Source organism: Schistocerca gregaria, unplaced genomic scaffold (assembly GCF_023897955.1).
Source record: "Schistocerca gregaria isolate iqSchGreg1 unplaced genomic scaffold, iqSchGreg1.2 ptg000633l, whole genome shotgun sequence".
NCBI classification, from domain to species: Eukaryota; Metazoa; Arthropoda; class Insecta; order Orthoptera; family Acrididae; genus Schistocerca; species Schistocerca gregaria.
In genome coordinates this window covers 1250-23117 of record NW_026062019.1, presented here as the reverse complement: position 1 = coordinate 23117, position 21868 = coordinate 1250, and the positions used below count along the sequence as shown (strand labels likewise).

At 39.7% G+C, this 21868-nt stretch overlaps 1 protein-coding gene across 1 annotated transcript in view; it reads left to right on the top strand.

Annotated features, from left to right (window-relative positions):
- LOC126317525 (rapamycin-insensitive companion of mTOR-like) overlaps positions 1-21289 on the top strand; it is a gene marked incomplete at both ends in the record, with an annotated part of 38613 nt that extends 17324 nt beyond the window's left edge. The window contains 3 exons of the mRNA XM_049993197.1: positions 6740-6870; positions 18623-18867; positions 21188-21289. Coding sequence (XP_049849154.1) covers positions 6740-6870; positions 18623-18867; positions 21188-21289 — 478 coding nt within the window. The remainder of the gene's footprint in view (positions 1-6739; positions 6871-18622; positions 18868-21187) is intronic.
- Positions 21290-21868: the final 579 nt, after the last annotated feature.

The window sequence follows — 21868 nt, the reverse complement described above, 5'->3', positions numbered from 1 at the left end:
TTTACTTTATTAGAAACAAAGTTCTTGCCTTTGTACTGTCCAGCTAGGATCCTTACTATTTAAACTTTTGCAGTTACATCATGTCACATAAAGGTGAAGTAAGTCTGCTTCAGATGCTAATGTTAGTTTACGTTCACAAACATCACGGCCTTTACATTTGTGTCACTTGCATGTTGTACATGCTTTGTACCTTTCCCTATAACCTCATCGTCCTACACCTCATTGTACTTTGGGCATATGGTGATGTCTTCACTACTAGCAATGATTTCCAAAAAAGTAAATTGTTTGTTCACAAAGTAAATGCATTTATGCATTTATCCTCTGTTGTCGATTTCTCAGACTAAGTCTAATGTGAAACTATATGTAATACATTCCGCAGTTGAAACAGCTGCTGCAATCAGTTCTTGCTAACATTATTTTGTGTATTTTGTGTAAAACTTTTAAAAGTATAGGACACTTATCGGATTCAAACATGTGACCCCTTTATCTGCATTCAGATGCACTGTCTGTTGTGCCACTGAATGCCTGCACAAAACAGTTTCTCTGTTTAGTGTCTTGTACAGAGGAAATCAGCACTTTTGCCAAGAATAATTTTATTGTGCTTTGGGTCTGAGCTCATAACAATCTAGTTATAATATATATATACCCATTTGCAAAAGTTCTACAATTCTTTAGTTTTGCGCGATTTCAATGATGTTGCAGGGAGCAGTGAAAAGAATGTCCATTACTGCACATATCTCCACTGTAAATGGGTGGAGCATAAGCACATCAACTTTCGCAAGGCTTCCACTGTCAGTGTTCACAAAATTCCTTTCTGTTGTTACTTAAATGTTGTAATTGCATTTTCCATCACTAAACAGCTAAACTGTTTGCAGAAAAACATGTAAGAGCCTTGTAACTTCAGCTAATGCTCTTATAACACAAGTATAGCTTTGTCACACTCCTAGTCTGCAATGTCACCAGAACATCGGCCAACAACAGAGCGTTTTCATTCACGTGACCCGATCTTGAGATTTAATGATTTTATTGGTTTTAATTACATAAAAATAACAAATATTTTATGGGAATATTGACCGTAGCTGCTATTTAAATGTTATAAGAATAACAACAATCTGAACCATATTTTTAACGTAGGAAAATAGCCTGTTCAGCTAGAAGTTTCTTTGGGCTGCAAGGTTATTTTAGGTCTGATTTTTGACAATTTCATTTTATCCACAGTAAAACATGCTTACGATGATAAAAATTAATGGGTTCATTATATCCGACAGTCATGATTTTTATTTAATTTGTGTGAAACATGTTATGCCAAATAATTCCAATCATCAGATGCTTTTTCTCTCTCTATTGTGATATCTTTCTTGTGATGCTTGTTACGTATGACCCACTGCAGAATTGTGAAGATTGTAATGTAATGTGAACATGAAAATTTTAATATTACTGATGTATCTTGTCATATAGCTGGTGTCAATATGAAATTAATAATACTTGTAAAACATTGACATAAACTGTGTAAGTTAAGAGTTGCATATGAGTTTCTGCATAAGAGAATATTCAAAATTTTGTTAGCACAGTGACTTTTCTGTTGATCAGTATATATATAGGACAACATACATCATCATTTTTGCGTGTTTACTTTTCAGTAAAGTCACAGTTACACTGTAGCAACTTACACACACCACATTAAACATCACACATAAGACCTCATACTATAGTAATAAATCACACTTTACAGTGTACCATCAAATTTTTGTATAGACTATGTCTTGTGTACATCAATTTGTCAAGAGTACCGTTCGGCATTTTGTTGTGCGCTATAAAACTAATTTCCATGGATGTGTGAACACTTGGAACAGGAAATCCATTTGTGGACTAGGTTTGGGGGTAGTGCCTGTTTGGGAAGGTCACCATGAGACGTTCAGCACAAAAAAAAAGAAAGTGTCTAGTTTTGTGAGTTGGGCTTAAATAATAATTTCTTCATTAATGTTAACACTGATCATGTCTACATATCCTGTAAATTGACTCATTCCACATAATTTCGATAAAAGAATTGTTTAAATGATCTATGGAACATGTAACTAACTAACTAACTAACTAACTAACTTACTGGGTGAAGGAATTGACATCACCGCACATATGCCATCCATGGGTGGCCGGGCTAAATGGGAGAGATTTTGTGGTGTGAAATGGGTGACAGTTGGCAAAATAAAGATACATTTGGTACTTAGTGGGCTAGATATGGACAGAGGTGTGGATAAAGCCATCGGAGAAGGGGATGTTGATGTACAACAAGGTGGCATATTGGGCTGAGGAGGACCAGATGAAGCAGATGGGAGAGGTGACGTTGAGGCTGTTGAGAGGAATGAGGCTAGGGAGTCTTGGCCCTTAGTCCAGATCATGACGATATATTCAGTAAACCTGAACCAGGCAAGGGGTTTGGTATTTTAGGAGGCCTGCAACATTTTCTCTAGATGGCCCACGAAGAGATCGGTGTGGGATGGAGCCATGTGGTTGCTCATGGATGTGCCGCAAAGTTGTTTTTATACCCTCCTCTCAAAGGAGAAGTTGTGTGTGAGGATGTAATTGGTTAGATGTATAAGGAATGAGATAGGTGGTTTGGAGTTAGAGGCATGGTGGGAGAGATAGTGATGGGTCATCAAAGGATTCAGCCATAAATTAGCAAAACTTTCATTCTTTTTTGTGCGCCTGTCGACAACTTAATGCCTCTACTATTCAGTGAGTGGCCACCCTTAATCCTAAATTATTCTGCCACAACTTTTCTTGCCATATTTATATCTCCTAGTGTCTCCCTTCCATCTCAGATCTCATGTCACCAGTTATTTGTTACTGTCCCACAATTCACATCTGCTTTGTCTCTGCCACATTTTCTGTCCATATCTTTCCCTTTGTTTTCCTTCTCAAATTTGTTACACTCACACACCAGTGGCCCTGGCCAGTGTGGTTGTGAATGACTTTTGTGACAGCCAGAAGCACCAGTCACGACCACTTTGACTCTAGCGCAAGCTGTTCTGTGAACCACCTGTCAATCGGATCTTAGTTGAACATTATCCAAGCAGCAAATTACTATGTTTCATCTCCAAATTAACCCACCCCTCCTAAAGCATTGCTCCTGTCATGATTTTACATCTGTTCTTCTTTCCCTCCCTTCTGCCCATCGTGTGCTGCAATAGCAAATGTGTAATGTGCAAACTAATATCCTCATGTCGCAGAGCTATGCTACTGTCTTCAACACCATTTCTTTTAACCTTTTCATTTACTGAACTTGTGCCTTGTTATGCATAGTTCCCTTTACAACGATCTGACTCTTTCATTTGTATCTTTCCCATGTCGCCCACTCCTCCCCTCCAGTACCCCCTCCCCGACATCCCATCCTAAGTAAGTGGACTCCTGTGCCATATGTCTGCATCAGTTCAGAAAATTTTCTCTATCCCTAGAATCCAGTGCCACATCCTGTTCCTTAAATGGTTAAATGGTGCCTAAGCCATGGAATCTCCCCCCCCCCCCCCCTCCATGACCTAACCAAAAAAATTCCCTTCTCTTGGTTCCACCCCTTCCTTTCACAATGACCTCCAAATCTTCATATTTCGCCAGCACCTCTCCCTCTCAAACCTGTTACTACAGAAACAAGTCTCCATGGCACAGGCTTTCCAGAACCTTCTGTGCTCCCTTCACAAGGAACTGTTGCTGTGCAATCGCAACTACCTACACTATATTTCCCAAATTGAAACCCTTTTCTTCAACCCATGGGAGAGCACTTCAGATCCCACCTCCAATAATTATTAAATTTCTTGACATCTTGCACCCACCTCATGGCACCACTGTCCATCAACACCTGTACTACCCCCAGTGAGCCCCCACATCAATCCCTCATAGTACCCAGACCCTGCCTTGCTGACATTTTCCACATCCTAAAAAATTCACTTCCTTTCATGAAGCCCAGAACCTAAACACACCCAAAACATTGTTGTTAACGTATCCATCAGAAATTTCAATCCTAATGAAGTTTCAGTCCTCTCTGAAGGTTTCACTTTTAGCCCCACACCCAAATTCCCCATGCTGGATTGGGTTGGGTTGTTTGGGGGAAGAGACCAAACAGCGAGGTCATGGTCTCATTGGATTAGGGAAGGACAGGGAAGGAAGTTGGCTGTGCGCTTTCAAAGGAACTATCCCAGCATTTGCCTGGAGCAATTTAGGAAAATCACAGAAAACCTAAATCAGGATGGCCGGACCCCTGATTGAACCGTTGTACTCCCGAATGCGAGTCCAGTGTACTAAACACTGCGCCACCTTGCTCGGTAAACTAGGCTGGTCTTGTCAAAGACCTACACTCCTCTGATCCCTACAGTGGAAACCCTTTTTTGCTAGCAGTCCTTCCAACCAAAGCCTATCTCATCCCAACACTGAATCATGCATCTTCCTGTTCGTACTACCATCCGATTGTAACACTCCCCCTCCTCCACCTAACCACCCCGCAATTCACCTTCCTGTAATTCCTTACCTCCAACTTGGCCTCGCCATCCTTCCCCAGGTCCCTTCCCAAGAAAACAAACATCTCAGCAGAAGAAAGAGCAACAATTTGCAACCTCAATAATGACCCTGATTTAATCATTCTTCCTGTAGGCAAAGACCCCACTAATGTTGCTAAGAATCACAGTGACTACATGGCAGAAGGCTTCTGTCTTCCATCTAACAGTTCCACAAACAAGCTCTGGCATAGTCTTCCTATCTTCGAAGACTAACACAACTTCCAATCCCTACTCAAATCCTTAGTTTCGTCTCAGGATTTTTCCCCTGAATCTCTCTCTCTCTCTCTCTCCTCACATCAGTGTTTCCCAGCTCACCAACCTTTGACATGCTTCTCAAAATTCATAAACCTGACAATCCTGGGCACCCCATTGTAGCTGGTTACTCTACTCCTGCTGAAAGAATTTTGTCTCTTATCAACTAGCACCTCCAACCAATTACCTGTAGCCTATCCACTCATATCAGATGTACAAACCCATTCCTCCACTGACTATTGACCATCCACATCACATTACCAAGTGGATCCCTGCTTGTCACTTAAATGCTGCCTCCCTGTACACCAATATCTCTTGTTTCCATGGCCTTGATGCCATTGACCACTATTTTGACCCAAACTCCACTACCTTATTCGTAATACATCTAACCAGTTACATGCTCTCACGCAACTACTTACCTTTTGAGGGGAAGATATATAAACAAATCTATGGCATGGTCATGGGCACCAATGCCAGTCTGCTTATGGGCCATCTAGAGGAAACCTTCCTAGCCTCCAAAGCCTCAAACTCATTGTATGGTTCAGATTCATTGATCTGAATGCAGGACAAAGACACCCTTCCTCATACCTCCACAATCTTCTCAGCAATCTGCTTCAGCTGGTTCTCTTCAGCCCAACATGCTATCTTCCTGGATCTGCATCATGACAGCTGTCACCCCTTTCACAACAAAAAATTGTACCAATTTAGCCTGGCCCCATGTGGGTGACTTCTGTGCAGTGATGAGAATTCGCTTGTGCAGTATACTGAAGGTCTAACAAAGGCCTTCACAGACAGGCAGTACCCCCAAACCTAACCCACAAACAGTTTCCTTGCTCCATATCCTTACACCCTTTGAATCCTACCACCACACTCAAGAACCAGCTGCAATGGAGCACTCCACTCATCGCTACCTGATTCACCCACCAAGCCAGAACATCCTACTAAAGTCCTTTCACAGGCTTATTCTATCCCATGAGAGGCAAGGCCACTTATGAAATCAGCCATGTCATATACCAGCTCTTCTGAAATTTCTGCGCAGCATTATATGTGGGTATGACCACCAACCAGCTGTCCACCAGAATGAATGGCCACTGCCACACTGTGGCCAAGAGCAGAGAAGACCACCCAATGGCAGAACACACTGCTGAGCACAACATGCTCGAGTTGAATGGCTGATTCACAACCCATACCATCTGGATCATTTTCCTCCAGCATCAGCTTTTCTGAGCTACACAGATAAGAGCATTCCTTCCCCTGTCCTGACCCTTCATCCCAATCCATGCCCCCACATCATCGTCATCATGCACTGCATGAGTTTATTGGCTCTAGTGCCCATGTGTCACATTCCTATCCTGTGTACTTGCTGCCACTCCCTCCCACATCTCTGTTCAACACATTTGCTCTCTCCCTCCAAGCTATCAACTACACTTCCCCAACCCCTCCTCTCACTTCCAATTCTTTCTCCTTCTATCCTCCCCACCCAACAAAATCCCACTCACCCCAGTCTGCCTGCAAAACCGCAGTCCTGGCATTGGTGGTTAAACTGACACAACAATGTATCTACACAGTTGTGTGTGTGTGTGTGTGTGTGTGTGTGTGTGTGTGTGTGTGTGTGTAAGGGGGGGGGGGGGGGTGTTAACAGTAGAACAGTAGCGAAAAGTTAGCAGAGCATTTCTTTCTTTTTGTGTGCCTGTCAATGACTCAGCACCTCCACTATTCGAAGATTTGCTCCCTTTGCTACTAAATTATTTACATTCTGTCAGGACTTTCGTTACCATAGCTCTTAATCTACAGTAATGTTTGTCATTAGGTGAAAAATAAATATAAATGTTATCTGTGCAGAAATAAAACTATCAATAGGATATAAAAGGTGAATATATTTTGACCTGTATTTGTATGTAAATCATTAAAAGGTTTAATTTTTTCCTCTTTGTTCATTTCAGGCCAAACCTTTCTGAAGTACACATGGCTCTGCTAATGTACATATTTGTAGAAACAGGCCTTCTGGAGGCTATTGTTGAAGTTATTGTTACTTCAGATCTTTATATATCTGTTCGTGCTACTATGCTCCTAGGTAAGTAAATAAAATTTTCTGGCAATAAGAGAGGCAGAAATTAAGACTCTCTGTATGCTTGAAAAGTTCATTCTTTACTTTTTATGAATTTCTTTACTTCTGTTATATACAGATTCCAGATCATTATCCATAAAATTTCCAGGCTTGTCTTGTATCCTCAAATCAATTTTTAAAGAGACTGACATCAACAAGCACACATGTGGGCAACTGGAAAAAAAAAATTGTTTAAATACTGCAATAACTATATGGGCTTTTTTAACGGCATTCTGCAATAACTATATATGGGCTTTTTTAATGGCATTCTTATGTTGTGATGTTCAGACAATAGACTTAATTCATAATGTTATATTTTGGTAATGTAATTAATCATTAAAATCTGGAAACTGATCATGTAACAGATACTGCAATTGCACACTCCATTTTATTCACATTCGAGGTGGCACATTATTAGGACACTGGACTCATATCTGGGAGGACAATGGTTCAAACCCGCGTTCGGCCATCTTGATTTAGTTTTCCGTGGTTTCTCTAAACCGCTTCGGGCAAATGCTGGGATGGTTCCTTTAAAAGGCACAGTTGACTCCCTTCCCTTACTTCCCTAATCCAATGGGACCGATGACCTCACTGTTTGGTCCCCTCCCCTCAACCAACCAACCAACCAACCAACCAAACAACATTATCTTGATTGCATACAGTATAACATGTACAGTCCTGCATTAATCAGTGTTTGGAGTGTATTCACTTGTCATGCTGGCTGTTGTCCTTTATATGCCACTTCAGAATTGCTTCATAGAATGGTAGATGTTTGTCAGGCAGATGAAGTTGGAGTTTTTGGAAGTCTTAGTTTGTACTGGACTTAATTCAAATCTTTTCTGATGGCTAAGCTAGTTTCTCTGACATATTGGAGGTCCGTTAATTGTTGTAAAAGCTGTAATACCATCCTTTCTTGTGTTATCAGAAACAAAATGTGAAAAATTGTTGATAGAGAATGTCACCTATACTTACACTATTTTGTGGGTTTCTTCAGAAATTTTGGTCTTCCTGTAGTACACTTGTCATCATTACTTAAAGTGTAGTATTTCAGTAGTAGCAACTTCTCCGAAGCCACGTCCATATCAGACGTGCCATGCAATCCCCTGAAAAACCAAGAAAAAAGGTGTCTAGTGGCAGTGCATCACATTCTATGTGGACGGCAAATCACACCGCTCTGTTGAGCAACAATGAAAAACTTTCACATAGTTTCATTACATCAAAGAAAAAGTTTTGTTCATGCTTGCTTTATTTGGACAGGGTTTCTTGTCATCACGAGATGATAATGTACATGCAGGAGATGCAGAAATTAATTTATATTTTATCCCATACTGAGTTTTGAGGGAAATTATCAGAAAACTTATTAAATCTATACTAAGATCAGCTAGGATTGTTTAATCCAAAATGCACTGGTGGAAGAGGGGGCAGGGGGAGGGGAATCCCAGCACCAAGGAAGAGTTGTGAAGAGATAAACAAAAGTTGGTAGGCATGTTTCTGTATATGAAAAATGACGTCTCTTCAGATTCCACATCAGTCGCATAACAGTGGCGCTGGTAGCACCCCTATGAGGATGCAAATCAGGTTTGCTTTAAATATGCATTGTAATATTTGTGAGCATTAGTTACCTTTGAGATTGGATGTAGTGAGTTGATGTTAGTCAAAAATGACTTTAAAGCAACAATGACACCATTATCAAAACTTCACTGAGTTTGAATGAGGTCATGTACTAGGTCTGTGAGAAGCTGGATATTCCTTCTGTGATATTGCAGGAAAACTTGACAGGAACATAGCCAGTGTACATGATTGCTGGATGTGGTGGTCACAGGAAGCTATGGCAGTAAGAAGACGGGCTCCAGATAGCCACATGGCTCTACAGAGAGAGATGATTGTCATGTTCAACATGTGGCTGTGGTGCATCGTACTGTGGTCTGTAGCAGCAATTGAGCAGCAGTTGGCACCTCAGTGACAGAACAAACTGTTAAAAATCCGTTACTTCAAGGAAAGCTTCAAGCCAGATGCCTTGTAGTGTGCATTCCACTGATCCCAAACCACCGCCTTCAGTGACTTCAGTGGTGTCAGACAAGAGCTCATTGGAGGGTGGAGTGGAGGTCTGACGTGTTTTCTGATGAAAGCCAGTTCTGCCTCAGTACCGGTGATGGCCATCAGTTGGTTAGGAGGTGGCCAGGTGATGTCTGCAGCATAGACATAATAGACCTGCACCTTGAGGTATAGTCTTAGGTGCGATTTCATATGACAGCAGGAGCATTTTCGTGGTTATCCCACACACTCTGACTGCAAATTTGTGTGACAGTGGTTATTCGACTTGTTGTGCTTCTGTTTCTGAATAGCATTCCCAGTGGTGCTTTCCTACTGGATAACACTCACATACCACTTTGTAACCTAACTTGCTCTACAAAGTGTACCATGTTGGCTTCGCCTGCTCGATCACCAGATCTGTCTCCAATCAAGTATGTATGGGACAGCATCAGACAACAGCTGCAACGTCATCCGCAACCAACATTAACTGTCTCAGTATTGACCAACCAGGTGCAACAGGCATGGGACTCCATCCCACAAACTGACATCTGACATCTGTCTGTCGCAATTCATGTACGTTTGCATGCTTGCATTCAACAATCTGACAGTTACCAGTTATTAATGTACTAGCATTTCACATTTGCAATTGCTTTTCTCACAGTTACATTAACCTGTGATCTTGCAATGTTAAATATTTTACCTAGAGAAATGTATTCCCAAAATTTCATTACTCTACATTAATTATTTTTTGATGTTAGGGTTTCTTTTCTGTCAGTGTATCATGATTGCCACATATAAAATAAAAAACAAGATGCTCATCACACACTTGAGCACAACTCTGAATCACTGTCCTGCCAATCATCTTTGACCCCTGCACCTCTATATTGTCCATGTCAGATAGCCCAGTCGCCCTATTGAGGAGAACAGCATGTGTTTTTATATCAGTAGTGTGGCTCTGTGCAGCAATTTGGTAACAATTTTATCTCCTAAGTTACACTGGTAATGAAAATTTGAAATAAAAAAACATATATCTTTTAGTGCATCATTAAGAGCCTTGTGCACTTCAGGTACAGTCATTGAGAGTCTTTGCTTGGACACTTTGAAGAGAGATGTCAAACTTTCAACAAATCCAAAAAATGCAGTGTTATTGCTCTTCTCTTTTTAAAACAACATTGCATTTCTGTAGTCTGCCTCTTGCTTCTTTATTACTGGTTGAGTCAAACTGACCAAGTGTTAGAAGTGCTCCATTGACATGTTATAAAAATGTTCAAACTTTCTATCAATTTTTTGGGGTCATCTGACTTCTAATTGGTTTGATGCAGCCACCAGGAATTCCTCTCCTGTGCCAGCCATTTCACCTCAGACTAGTACTTGCACCCAACATCCTTAGTTATTATTGGATGTCTTCCAAATCTCTGTCTTCCCCTACAGTTTTCACGCTGTACAGCTTCCTCTAGTACCATATAAGTTATTTCTGATATCTTAACATGAGTCCTATCATCCTGTCCTTTCTTCTTGTCAGTGTTTAGTCGTGTGGGATTAGCCAAGTGGTCTAAGGTGCTGCAGTCATGGGCTGTGTGGCTGGTCCCGGCGGAAGTTCAAGTCCTCCCTCGGGCATGGGTGTGTGTGTTTGTCTTTAGGATAATTTAGGTTAAGTAGTGTTTAAACTTACGGACTGATGACGTTAGCAGTTAAGTCCCATAAGATTTCTCACACACACACTTGTCAGTGTTTTACACATGTTTCCTCTTTTGCCAATTCTGCAGACAACCTCTTTATTTCGTATGAAGATGATGTGTTACCTAATGAGATCACTTAATTTTCAATATCCTTCTGTAGCGAAACATCTCAGAGACTTCTATTCTCGTCTTTTCCAGTTTGTCCACAGCTGTGATTTATTTCCATACAAAGCTGTGCTCCAGATGTGCATCCACATCTTCCTCAAATGAAAGTTGATGTTTGTTACTAGTAGGCACCTTTTGGACAGGAATGCCTTCTTTGCCTGTGCTAGTTTGTTATTTATGTCCTTCTTTCTTCATTTAGTGTGTGTTATTTTTCCTCCAAGGTACTAGTCTTCCGCCACTTTGCCTACTTTGTGGTTCCCAATTTTGATGATAATTTTCTCATTAATCTCATTCTGCTACTCCTCATTACTTCCATCTTCTTGGTTTACTCTTAGTCTGTATTTGGTGTGTAGTTAGCTGCTCATTCCAGTTGGTATGTCCTGTAAGTAAGCTATTTCCGCTGTATATCTTTCGACTTTTCAGCAGTGGTGCCCCCCACTGACACCATGTTCTACGTTTTACCCCTTCAGCTACTGATAAACAACTGTGAAAGCAATACTTGAAATTTTCGGAGTTTCCTTTTCTGTTTTTACTGATGAGCATGCATGCATGCACACTGGAACCATGCTGTGCACCTACGAACACTCTGCTCCGTTCGTTTGTGCGTGGCTGGTGTGGACATGGCTTAACAAGAAATCTATCTGGTATCAAACTTTTAAGAATCACCTCTGTGACGTCGTGCACAGTAAATAGTCTGTCCTGTTTCACAGTTTCTCCTTTATATTATTGAAACCCCTAGGACGAGAGTTAAAAATCTGTGTCCCCTTGTGGAAAATAACTTTGAATTTTGTTGAATCTCCCAGAATCCATTAGGTACAATAGAAATCTGGTGTGTGTGTAATTCCGATTCTGAGCTGAACAGTTACCTGAGAATCGACAAAGTTCAATCCTTGTTCTTGCCCATGATGATCTCATATTCCATTAAGGACCAATTTTACAAATTTGAACCATTATGGCATTGTGTCAATGTTTTGTTTCATGGCTTTGGAAATGAATATGTCATTCAGAATGCTGTAGTAATCTATCATTATGATCCATGAAACAGTGCACTGTCAGCCGTAAGAAATAAAGCAGATCGAGCTGGAGATGTCGTGATGTCTGCCCTGATGAAACTAAAAGAAATCTTAACAATTAGTGGCAATGAATGTAATTGTACAGTACTTTAAAACTTGTAAGATTCTAAACAAGCAAATAACTAAGTTTCCCATAAAACCTGTTAAAAATACAAATGACAGTTGCCTGAGATTCAGTGTCACAGAACAAAAATGTAAGTTTTTCTGTGTGATTTTGCAGGTAAGTTCTGGTAGAATGTAAATACTTTAGGAATAAAGGAGACAACTTACCAAGGGTAGAAGTGCTGAGTCGTTAATAACGCACACAAAAAAGAAAGAAAATTTACTAGATTTCCTGGACGTTCACTTTCACCTCTGTGATGGCTCCTTTCACACAGCTATCCACATTATACGCACTAACCGCCAACAGTACCTGTATTTTGGCAGATGTCATCCCTTCTACACCAAAAAGCCGCTCCCATACTGCCTGGCCACTTGGATGTCATATCTGCAGTGATGAGGACTCCCTTGTTGCTCAGTATGCCAAAGGCTTTCACAGACAGGCTCTACCTGCCCCCCCCTCCCCCAAATTCTAGTGCACAAAGATAAACAGATTTCTCGTGCCGTATCCTCACATACCCCTAATCCCCCCTTCCCAAGAATTGTCTACAAAGGAGTGCCCTCTTTGTCACCCAATATCATTTTGGCCTGGAACAGCTGAATCATATAAGCAAGGGTTTCGATCATTTCTCCCTGGTCCATTTGGCTCCTTCCCTCAACCACTAACTTTACTGAACCTTACAGATGGTAGTTATCCTTGCAACACATCCTTCACTCCCATAACCCTCCTGACCTCAACTCCATTAATCCCCTGTCCCCACATCTCCACCCAACAGTATCTCCTTCCTCCATCCTGCACCCCCTCCCAATTCATGCCCCCACATCACTTTCAGTGCCCGCCGCTTCCAACCAGATCCAACAATCATACATCTCATGCCTAGCTTGTGCACATGCCACCCCTCCCTCCCGCATTGCTAGCAGACAAAACAGTGTCTTCCACCTCTCTCTCCCTCTACCCATCTCACTCAACACAACTTCCACCCCTAGATAGTCTGCCCCCTCACTTAAAACAACATACAGTCTTACCTAGTCCACTTCCTACCCAGTCCACTTGCCGAAATGCAACACCGGTGTTGTGCATATAGAGGCATAGGTTGGCTGGTGAGAGAGAGAGAGAGAGAGAGAGAGAGAGAGAGAGAGAGAGAGAAAGAGAGAGAGGGGGGGGGGGGGTACGTGCTTTGTAGTCTAAGCTCGAAAAAAGTTTTCCTGTGTAGTAGAGAAATGACAAAAATATATGTTGTAATTACTGTTCTTCACAGTGACCAGACATTGAACAGGCTGGTTGTACTGATGGTTTTATTTTATAAAGAACATGGCACCTTGGTGACAACAGGGTGTTAATCCATTATCCCACTTCTTGAGGTCTTAATTATTTATCTGTGGCACGTGATGGACTGGATGACAGAAGTTAAAAGTTAAGATTGCTCATTGATCAATAGAAAGGAGCTGGAAATCCCTGTAGGTTGAAGGACTGAAAGTTCCTATTAGCTGCATGAGAAACAAACGTGGCATTGTAAGTAGGCTTCATATATTGAAACTCTGTTAATTTTTGCAACTCTGAATTTGGTCATGTGAATATTAAATCAGCAGTGACAGATAACAGCAGTTACTTAATAAAACGGAGGGAGCATCAGTTGTTTTTACCATGTAAAATTAGCTTAAATATGCACAAATAACGTATAGCTGTTCAGTTACAGTTTGTTGTTAGTTTAGTGTACAGAATTAGTTTCCTACAGCTGCTTTTATCTTCTGATTTGTACCTTGACTCCATCTCATCCCTTCTCCACATTCTCTTTCATGATGGAATTTATAAAAGACAAATAAATAAATAAATAAATGTTTTGTATTGCTACAATGTATTGCAATAAGATTCATCCAATTTCACAAGACCCTCTCTTCTATGCAATTGAAAATAGAAATGTGAACTAAATTTTAACTTGTACATATACATTAAAAGTTTACCTTGGCACTGGTTGTAAGTTGCCTGTTCGGGTATTTGCCAGCAAAGGTCTCCCTGGTGTAGCTAGCTCTCTTACTCATTCATTACGTAATGCATCCAGATTCGAGATGGCAATAATGCAGCAACAAAAGGCCTTTTTTGTTCTGCGTCTATGTCCACATGTGTACTTTGCAATTCACACTTAAGAACATGACAGTGTTTTCATCAAACCACTTTCACACTATTTCTCTACCATTCCACTCTTGAACAGCACTTGGGAAAAAATGAACACTTGAATATCTCTGTGCGAACTCTGATTTCTCTTATTTTATTATGATGATCATTTCTCCATTTATAGGTGGTCATGAACAATATAATGTTTTATTTGGAGGAGAAAGTTGGAGATAGAAATTTCATGAAAAGATCTCGCTACATTGAAATACGCCTTTGGTTTAGTGGTTTCCACCCCAATTCATGTATCGTATTTGTGACACACTTCCCCATTTTGCAGTAATACAAAACAAACTGCCCTTCTTTGCACTTTCTTGATGTTCACATCTTAACCAGGAACAATTCAGTCACATGCGTACAACATGATTTCATTGAGAGTACAACACTACTATCTACTACAGCACAAAACATCTGACAATGACACCAGCCAATTCAAGGCACTGATTGTTTATAAAAGGAGATAGCCACAAGTTGCCCACCATGTGCTCATTAAAGACAGAGAGAACACTCAACAGTTTTCCATGTTATCAATAAAAGTCTACACATCACGCCAGCCCAGAGTTAGTCATTCCTCATGTGTGTCTCCGGGGTGTTATGTGGTGATAATGATTCAAACCATAAGGATTCATTTGCTACAAGCCCATGAAAATGAAGACAGACAATAATGTGTAGTTTTGTGAATTCATTCTGAGGATGAAGGTGGAAGAGAAGTTTCCTTTCACACTTAATATTCAGTGATGAGGCTACATCCATTTAAGTGGAAAAGTGAACGGCCACATCATAATGCTGAGAACTCATCAGCCACACACCATAGTTGTGCATGAGAGAGACTTTTGAAGCTTCATGTGTGTTATGCTGTTTCCTGAGAAAAAATTCGTGACCTGTTCTTTTTTGCAGAAATACAGTTAGAAGAATAATGTAGCTGAATATATTTGAGATCTGACATTGTCCACAATTTGCAAGAACATGTCTAAATTTGATTTTCAACAAGTTGGATCACCACTATACTGCCATCTGCAAATAAGAGTATATATTAACAATGAGCTGCCTCAGTGATAGATGAGCTGTAAGTGGTGTACAGATATTGCATTGTATCATTGGCTTCAGAGGTCACCTGATCTCATGGTATATGAATTTTTTTTGGAGGGGGGTAGGAGAAAGACTCTGTCTGTGTTTCTTCCCTTCTAACAACATTGAGTGAGCTGGGACAAAGTGTAACATCAGAAGTGAATGCAGTAACCCACATGCTCTCAAATGTATTAGTTGTGTTTTACAACCTTGTGGATGTTTGTTGTACATCCAATGGAGGGCACATTGAATATTTGTGAAAGGTTGTATGTGAATGCATATAAAAGATCCAAACTTTTTGAAACACCTTGTGTAGTGTTAGGGCTACACAAATTTTCTGTAGGAAGCTTTTACATCAGCAATACTTATACAGGGTGTATACGACGCAGGACAACCGGGAAATCCGGGAAAAACCCGGGATTTTTTTCATCTGGGAGAAAACCAGGAATTTTCCAAATTCTGAGAATTTTTCATTGTTTTAGCTTTCAGTTAAATTTTTGTAATTTTGACTGGTAAGAATTGATTCTCCTGCTACTGGAGAATGATACAGCAGAATAAAATATAAACAAGAAGGGGGGGGGGGGGGAACTTTAGTGGCAAAGGAAATGCATAATTTTCAACAACAAAACACCGAGCATGCACAAGCGTCTGCAAATAGCAAAAATATGTCAAAGGCCGTAGGGTGAAGACTATGTAATTCTTCGCAACAATAAAGTGCTTGCTGCATGACGTCGCAACTGTTCACATTAGGTTCGTTAGTAGCAGCAAGCAGCCAGATGCCAACAAGAAAATTTTTTATCACATGCCCTAGCTGCCAGATTCGCGCATGCGCAGAATTGTCTGAGTTGTAGTGGGGAGGGTGTTGATCTCTACGTGACCCTTGTTTGCGTTAAGTGATTTCGTTTTGTTTACAGCTCCTATGTCAAATGAAAACAAAGAGTATTTCTGTGGCCGGGAGCTATCAAGTGAAGTAAATTACATTCACATAACTACGGAGTGCAAAAATATATTATTAGTTTCAGTTTTATGATTTTATTTTATTTCCAAGTTATTAGCAGTCGAGCATTAATCGCCATGCAGAACAGTGAAGTTATTTTTGTAAGTTTGCTAAAGAAATTTGGCTTAAATCTTTCCGCAGAGGCAATTATTTTATTTGAAACGAAGTGTTTCTTTCCACAGTATTGGCTAGTTCCAACTGTTCGCTGAATTTCAAGTGCACGTTATCATCTTCTTCCATGTATGGCATTATGCCATAATAAAAAACCAAAAATGGGATCGTAGAGTACTGGTACCACAAGAAAATTTACATCCCAAAAACCACACTGAAAACCTTAATATCATTGTAAACCTGGAAAAAACCAATGTGCACTTCAAGCTGAATTATGCATTTTAGTGTGGTTCATGTAAGCTCTCTTAGTGCTTTATACATATGAACATGCGGTTTTCCTACACCACTGCAGCTGTGTACGTGCAATAATGCCTATTTTCTGGCGCTCTCGGGCAACTGGTAAATCGAACCTATTTCTAACAGTCTCCAGAAAGTATTGCGAACGGTGGTTCGAAAAATGTTACTTTCAAAGTAAATTTCTTTTTACGCAAGATGAATTATGTTACGTGTGAGAAAGTGGGATGAATTTCTTGAATCACAGTATGTTTAAAACTGAACACTTTGAGGACCAGCCACTTCCAAGAATTTCGATCCCAGACATTTATGTCATAATTTTAAATGTACTGGCACATTTGTGTGATATATCTTAAAGTATAACACACGCAAAAAAAATCAGTATTTCATGTGGAAGCTTAGCTTTTGTTGTAGTTTGTTAATCTTAGAGACCAGTATTATATGTGAAAGCTTAGCTTTTCTTGTAACTTTACTATGTATATTAATGTAAACCATTAACTTTTCCTTTTTGTGTGTTCACGCTATGTAACCAGTGATCTTGCTATTGACTGACTATAATACTTGTCCTGTGCTCTGAATATCTGCTGTCATTGGCTGGTGAGGTCATGTGACGTGAGATATGAGTGGCCTACAAAACAAAATGGCAAACTCGGTTTCAACGCTCTGAAAACTAACGCGCTGTGTTTGGTGGAATTCTAATTTATACTCTTGTAATACGAAAATATGCAGCATATATGCTCCTGCAAATCAAAGGTCTTTCCAAAACTTCTCTCTTCCATCTTTACTTTTTTTCCGGGAAGTTCTACGCGAGGGTATAAAATGTTAACCATTCAAAGGATTGATAAGTTTTACAGTCCTGAGGGAAAAATCTATGGAAAACCTACTCCCACTTAGCACAGAAAAAGTGTATTTTTGCCCGGGAAAAAGCATACTTTTAAACGGGATATCTGGGAATAATCTGCGAATTTTTGTTTCCTTGTCCCCGTATACACCCTGTTACAAAATCTCTTGTTAACCAGCAGTCATTTTATTAAGTATTTTTTCATGAAAAAAATAGTTCATAAATTAAAATGCTGTTGAATATCCTTTGAGATTTTTCCATATAGATATTGGAGCTTATGCAGAAGTGGACTTTTGCACATCAATCTGATGTTTTTCATTAATATTAATTCCTGTTCATGAAGTCAATACTATTTGAAGAATTGCTGTCAAATCTGCCCATTTATGTAAAAGAGTTGAATTCAAAGTTATGGGGAAATGTTGTCAAATTTCATTATTTTCATTTAAATATCTCATCAATAAATTTTTTCCACATCTCAATGGCTAAGGTTCTTTATCTTTTAAAACCTTATCTGCTTTTTCTGGGTTTTATTCACACTAAAATTTTTAAAGTTCTACTTCATATAGTTATTTAATAATAGTGGTGCAACAGAGATATATTCACATAAACTGCCCCATAATATGATTTAATCCAGACGTTTATACTCGAGCTCTTCCAGTGGATGGTAAGAAGGCCTGCTTTGGAGGACTCCAGCCCTACTGAAGATATATTGATAAATGTGGAACACTTGTTGTGATGTAGAAAATACAGATATTTTTAAAGTCTAGCAGATCTTATTATAATACTTATGGCTCTGTATTGATAGTAAATACTTCCCACATATATGAAAAGTGTGTGTGAGTATGTATGTGTCAAAACTAAATCAGGATGAACCAACAAAACCATGTAAACAAAGTTACTCTCATGTACAAAACTGGTTTAGTGTGTTTCATTAGCAAATTGTGGTTGCATTTAATCCCTGTTTTCACTGCTGCAAAGACCCATATTATGTAACAACAAAGATTCAAAGACTCCGTAAATAATTTTTGCTACACACCTGTCTGTCTTCTATAATTTAGCTGTTATTGTCACAGTTTGATAGTTTTGTGCACATGTTTAACAATTATTGTAATTAAAGTGAGGTGGTGGTTTTTTAGGTGGGTATAGTGTAGAAATAATTTGTTTAGCCTTTTTTCCTTACATTTTCAGGTGTACTGTTGCACAAAGTGCATCTGTTGCTGCCTCCAGAATGCTGTGACTTGACTCCAGCCTTGCCCAATCTCCTGTCTCATGCTGCTAATACTGCAGATAAGGTGTGTCAGCAGCGGGCCTTGGCTGCTGTTGCAGCACTTCATCGTTTGCACTCATTACTGAGCAGGCGACCTGCTCCTGCCTCCCTCTTCTTGGATCAGCTACTGCAGCCAGGAAGGAAATCTCATTCACGTTCTCTGCAGGTACTTTTTCAGATAAATCTCTCTCTCTCTCTCTCTCTCTCTCTCTCTCTCTCTCTCTCTCTCTCTCTCTCTCTCTCTGTGTGTGTGTGTGTGTGTGTGTGTGTGTGTGTGTGTGTGTGTGTGTGTGTGTGTGTGTGTGTGTGTAAAATTGATCAATGACTAGACAAAAATCTGAAGTGTGTCAGCTTCATAAATGCAAGTGTGCATGTTTTCACAACAATCTGTCTCGCGTGTGTGCTGAGAAAGGTAACAAACTTCCATCTCTGAAATAAACAAAGAAATATGAAGCTGAAGGATAGAAAGATGTTTGAATGATACCAAGCTGAAAAGCTATTACACCTACATTAATACTGCACAAGCCACCATGTGGTATGTCATGGGCAATATGTTGTCTTTTACTATTGTTTCCCTGTCGCAACCCTACACATCCTCCTATTCCATTTGAGAATGATGTGCAAGAAGAGTGATTACCAGTGAACCTCTGTAGCAACTGGAATTTCTCTGACTGAATTGCCATGTTTATTTCGTAAGTTATATAAATGAGGAAGTAATATGTTGCTTGACTCTTGTTGGAGGATACACTCTTAGTTTTAAGTGTACCTCTTTGTGGAGCACAATGCTCTGGTTGCCATACCTAGTGATGGAGACCATATCCAAGAATGCTGGTTGTAAACATTCTGCCAACTGTTTGGTGGAAGAATGGCGAGCAGACAGTGTGTGCTGCATGCAAGTGCCGTGTCTGCTTGCCATACTCCTGCTACGTGGCCAGCAGAATGTTTGCAATCCGTGTTCTTGGATGTGGTCTTTAACATTACACATAACAGCCAGACCATTTATGTTTTATAAACATTAGCATACAACAGATATCATGGTGCTAATTTTTGTAGCTTTGTAGTTAAATAATTCATTTACAGTGATGTATATACACAGTGGCGAATCAAGGTTTGTACCAATGCTGGGATTTGAACCCAGCTCTCCTGCTTACTAAGCTGATGTGTTAACCATTACACCACCCTCACAAACTGGCTTTGCACAACTGCAAGGACTACCCCAGCATGTCTTCCAACCCAATCCAAATTCCCATTCATGTCTCATTCCACTTGGTATTTCCTGTAAACTCGAACAGCATTGTGAAGGTTCTCCAACAGTATTGGAATAGCACCTCACTGTGGAATGAAACAGGGGATCCTGCCTGAAACCCAGGATTGGTGCTTTAATGAAATGAAACTGTATGATGCTGAATGGAATTTGGATTGAGGAGGGAGGCATGCTAGGGTAGTAGGTGCAGTTGTGCAAAGCCACTGTGCCAGAGTGACGTAGTGGTTAGCGTCATCTGTCTAGTGAGCAGGAGACCCCGGTCATTGTCGCTTCAGTCTGTGTATATAAATAATAGATGTTTGAGACTTGCAAAAGGTCTCTGTAACTGTATAGTTTCAATAACAATAAGGGACTTAGGACGTTTCTCTAACAGACTGTACATTAGGTTTTCTGGTGTTACTGTTAAGTTAAAATTATAAATAATCTGTGGAGAGCATGTACTGACAAAAAATGTTATGTTCAGTTCAACATACACTCTAGTGCATTGGAAATTTGTTTTCTGTGTTTCTTGATAACTAACACACATAACCATCGATACCCTTTCATACTGTCCATCTTTTGGGTGCAATTGTTGTAAATACTTGCAGATGTAGTTTCATGATTGGAACCATAAACCCTCCATTCAGTTGGTCTGATCGGTAAGAATTTATTTATACTGATAGCTGTTAATGTCACAATTAACTCCCCAAGACTTTTTATGTCAGGTGGAATTCTTTCACTGTTGACTTAAAAATGAACCGCTTTCATTATTAGCGAGTTTTTGCCAGTTGGCCATCTCTGTGGTTCATAGGACAAATCCAGCTAGCCACATAGAGTGCTTGTCACTAATATTTAGGTACAATTTTTCAGGAACCGTGTATGGAGGGTCTGCAAGATTCAATAATTTACTGATCTAATAGGCTTACCAAAGCTGCATCTGCTACATAAATGGCATCCATAAGATATGTGTTATTGTCCTTGTCTGTTTTAATCTACTGAAGACACATTTTCAATGTCTTTTTAGCTCTTGAAAGATTTTGTGTGCTTTATTTTAGGATGTATGTTGTATTTGTGATTCACAGATTTTGTTTTTAGGTTGAATGCTTTTGATGAATAAGACACAGCCTACAGTCCATTTTTTTTTATATAATGCATTGTTATGCTTCATGAACTAAATTCCACACTAGCATGTAACATTCCTCTATACAATCTCCTATATTAGAATTTTGTTTCTTGCTTACAGCCCACACTGAAGGATTTTGATGACATACTTAGAGAATCTGCTGTTCTCTCAAACAAGGATGGTTTCTCGTGGAACTGGACAGTTGTCCGGACAATTCTTAAGGTAATATATCAGAGGAGGGGCCCAATGCATCTGTTGTCATCCTTTATGGCTATTATTAGTATTATTATTTATTATTATTATTATTATTATTATTATTATTATTATTATTATTATTATTACTACTACTGATCATGTCGTCATAATGACTATGGTTACAAAAGTTAATAAATTGGTTAAGAAGGCTAGGTGAATGTTTCTCTCAGAAAGAGCAGAGAAACAGTTGTTATCATTTCATTAGACAATGAATCATGTCATTTGGTTCCGGTAAGATACTAAGTGGATTAAGGATGGAAGAGACCCCACTGTGGTTATTTGGGAAATAGTGAGGAAGCAAAATCTGTTGAACTCTCCGTTCAAAACAGACCACACAAATTAGAACAAGCAAAAAACACGCGATCTAGTGTCATCTGTGAAAAGATCTGTGTGCAAAGCACACAACTACTACTACCGTCATAGCGTAGCAAAAGGGCTGGCTGAGAACCTGAGAAAATTGTGGTCCAATGCAAAATCGCTATGTGGGTTTAAGGCTTCTATCCAGTCACTCATTGACCAGTCTGATGAGGCTGTAAAAGGCAGCAA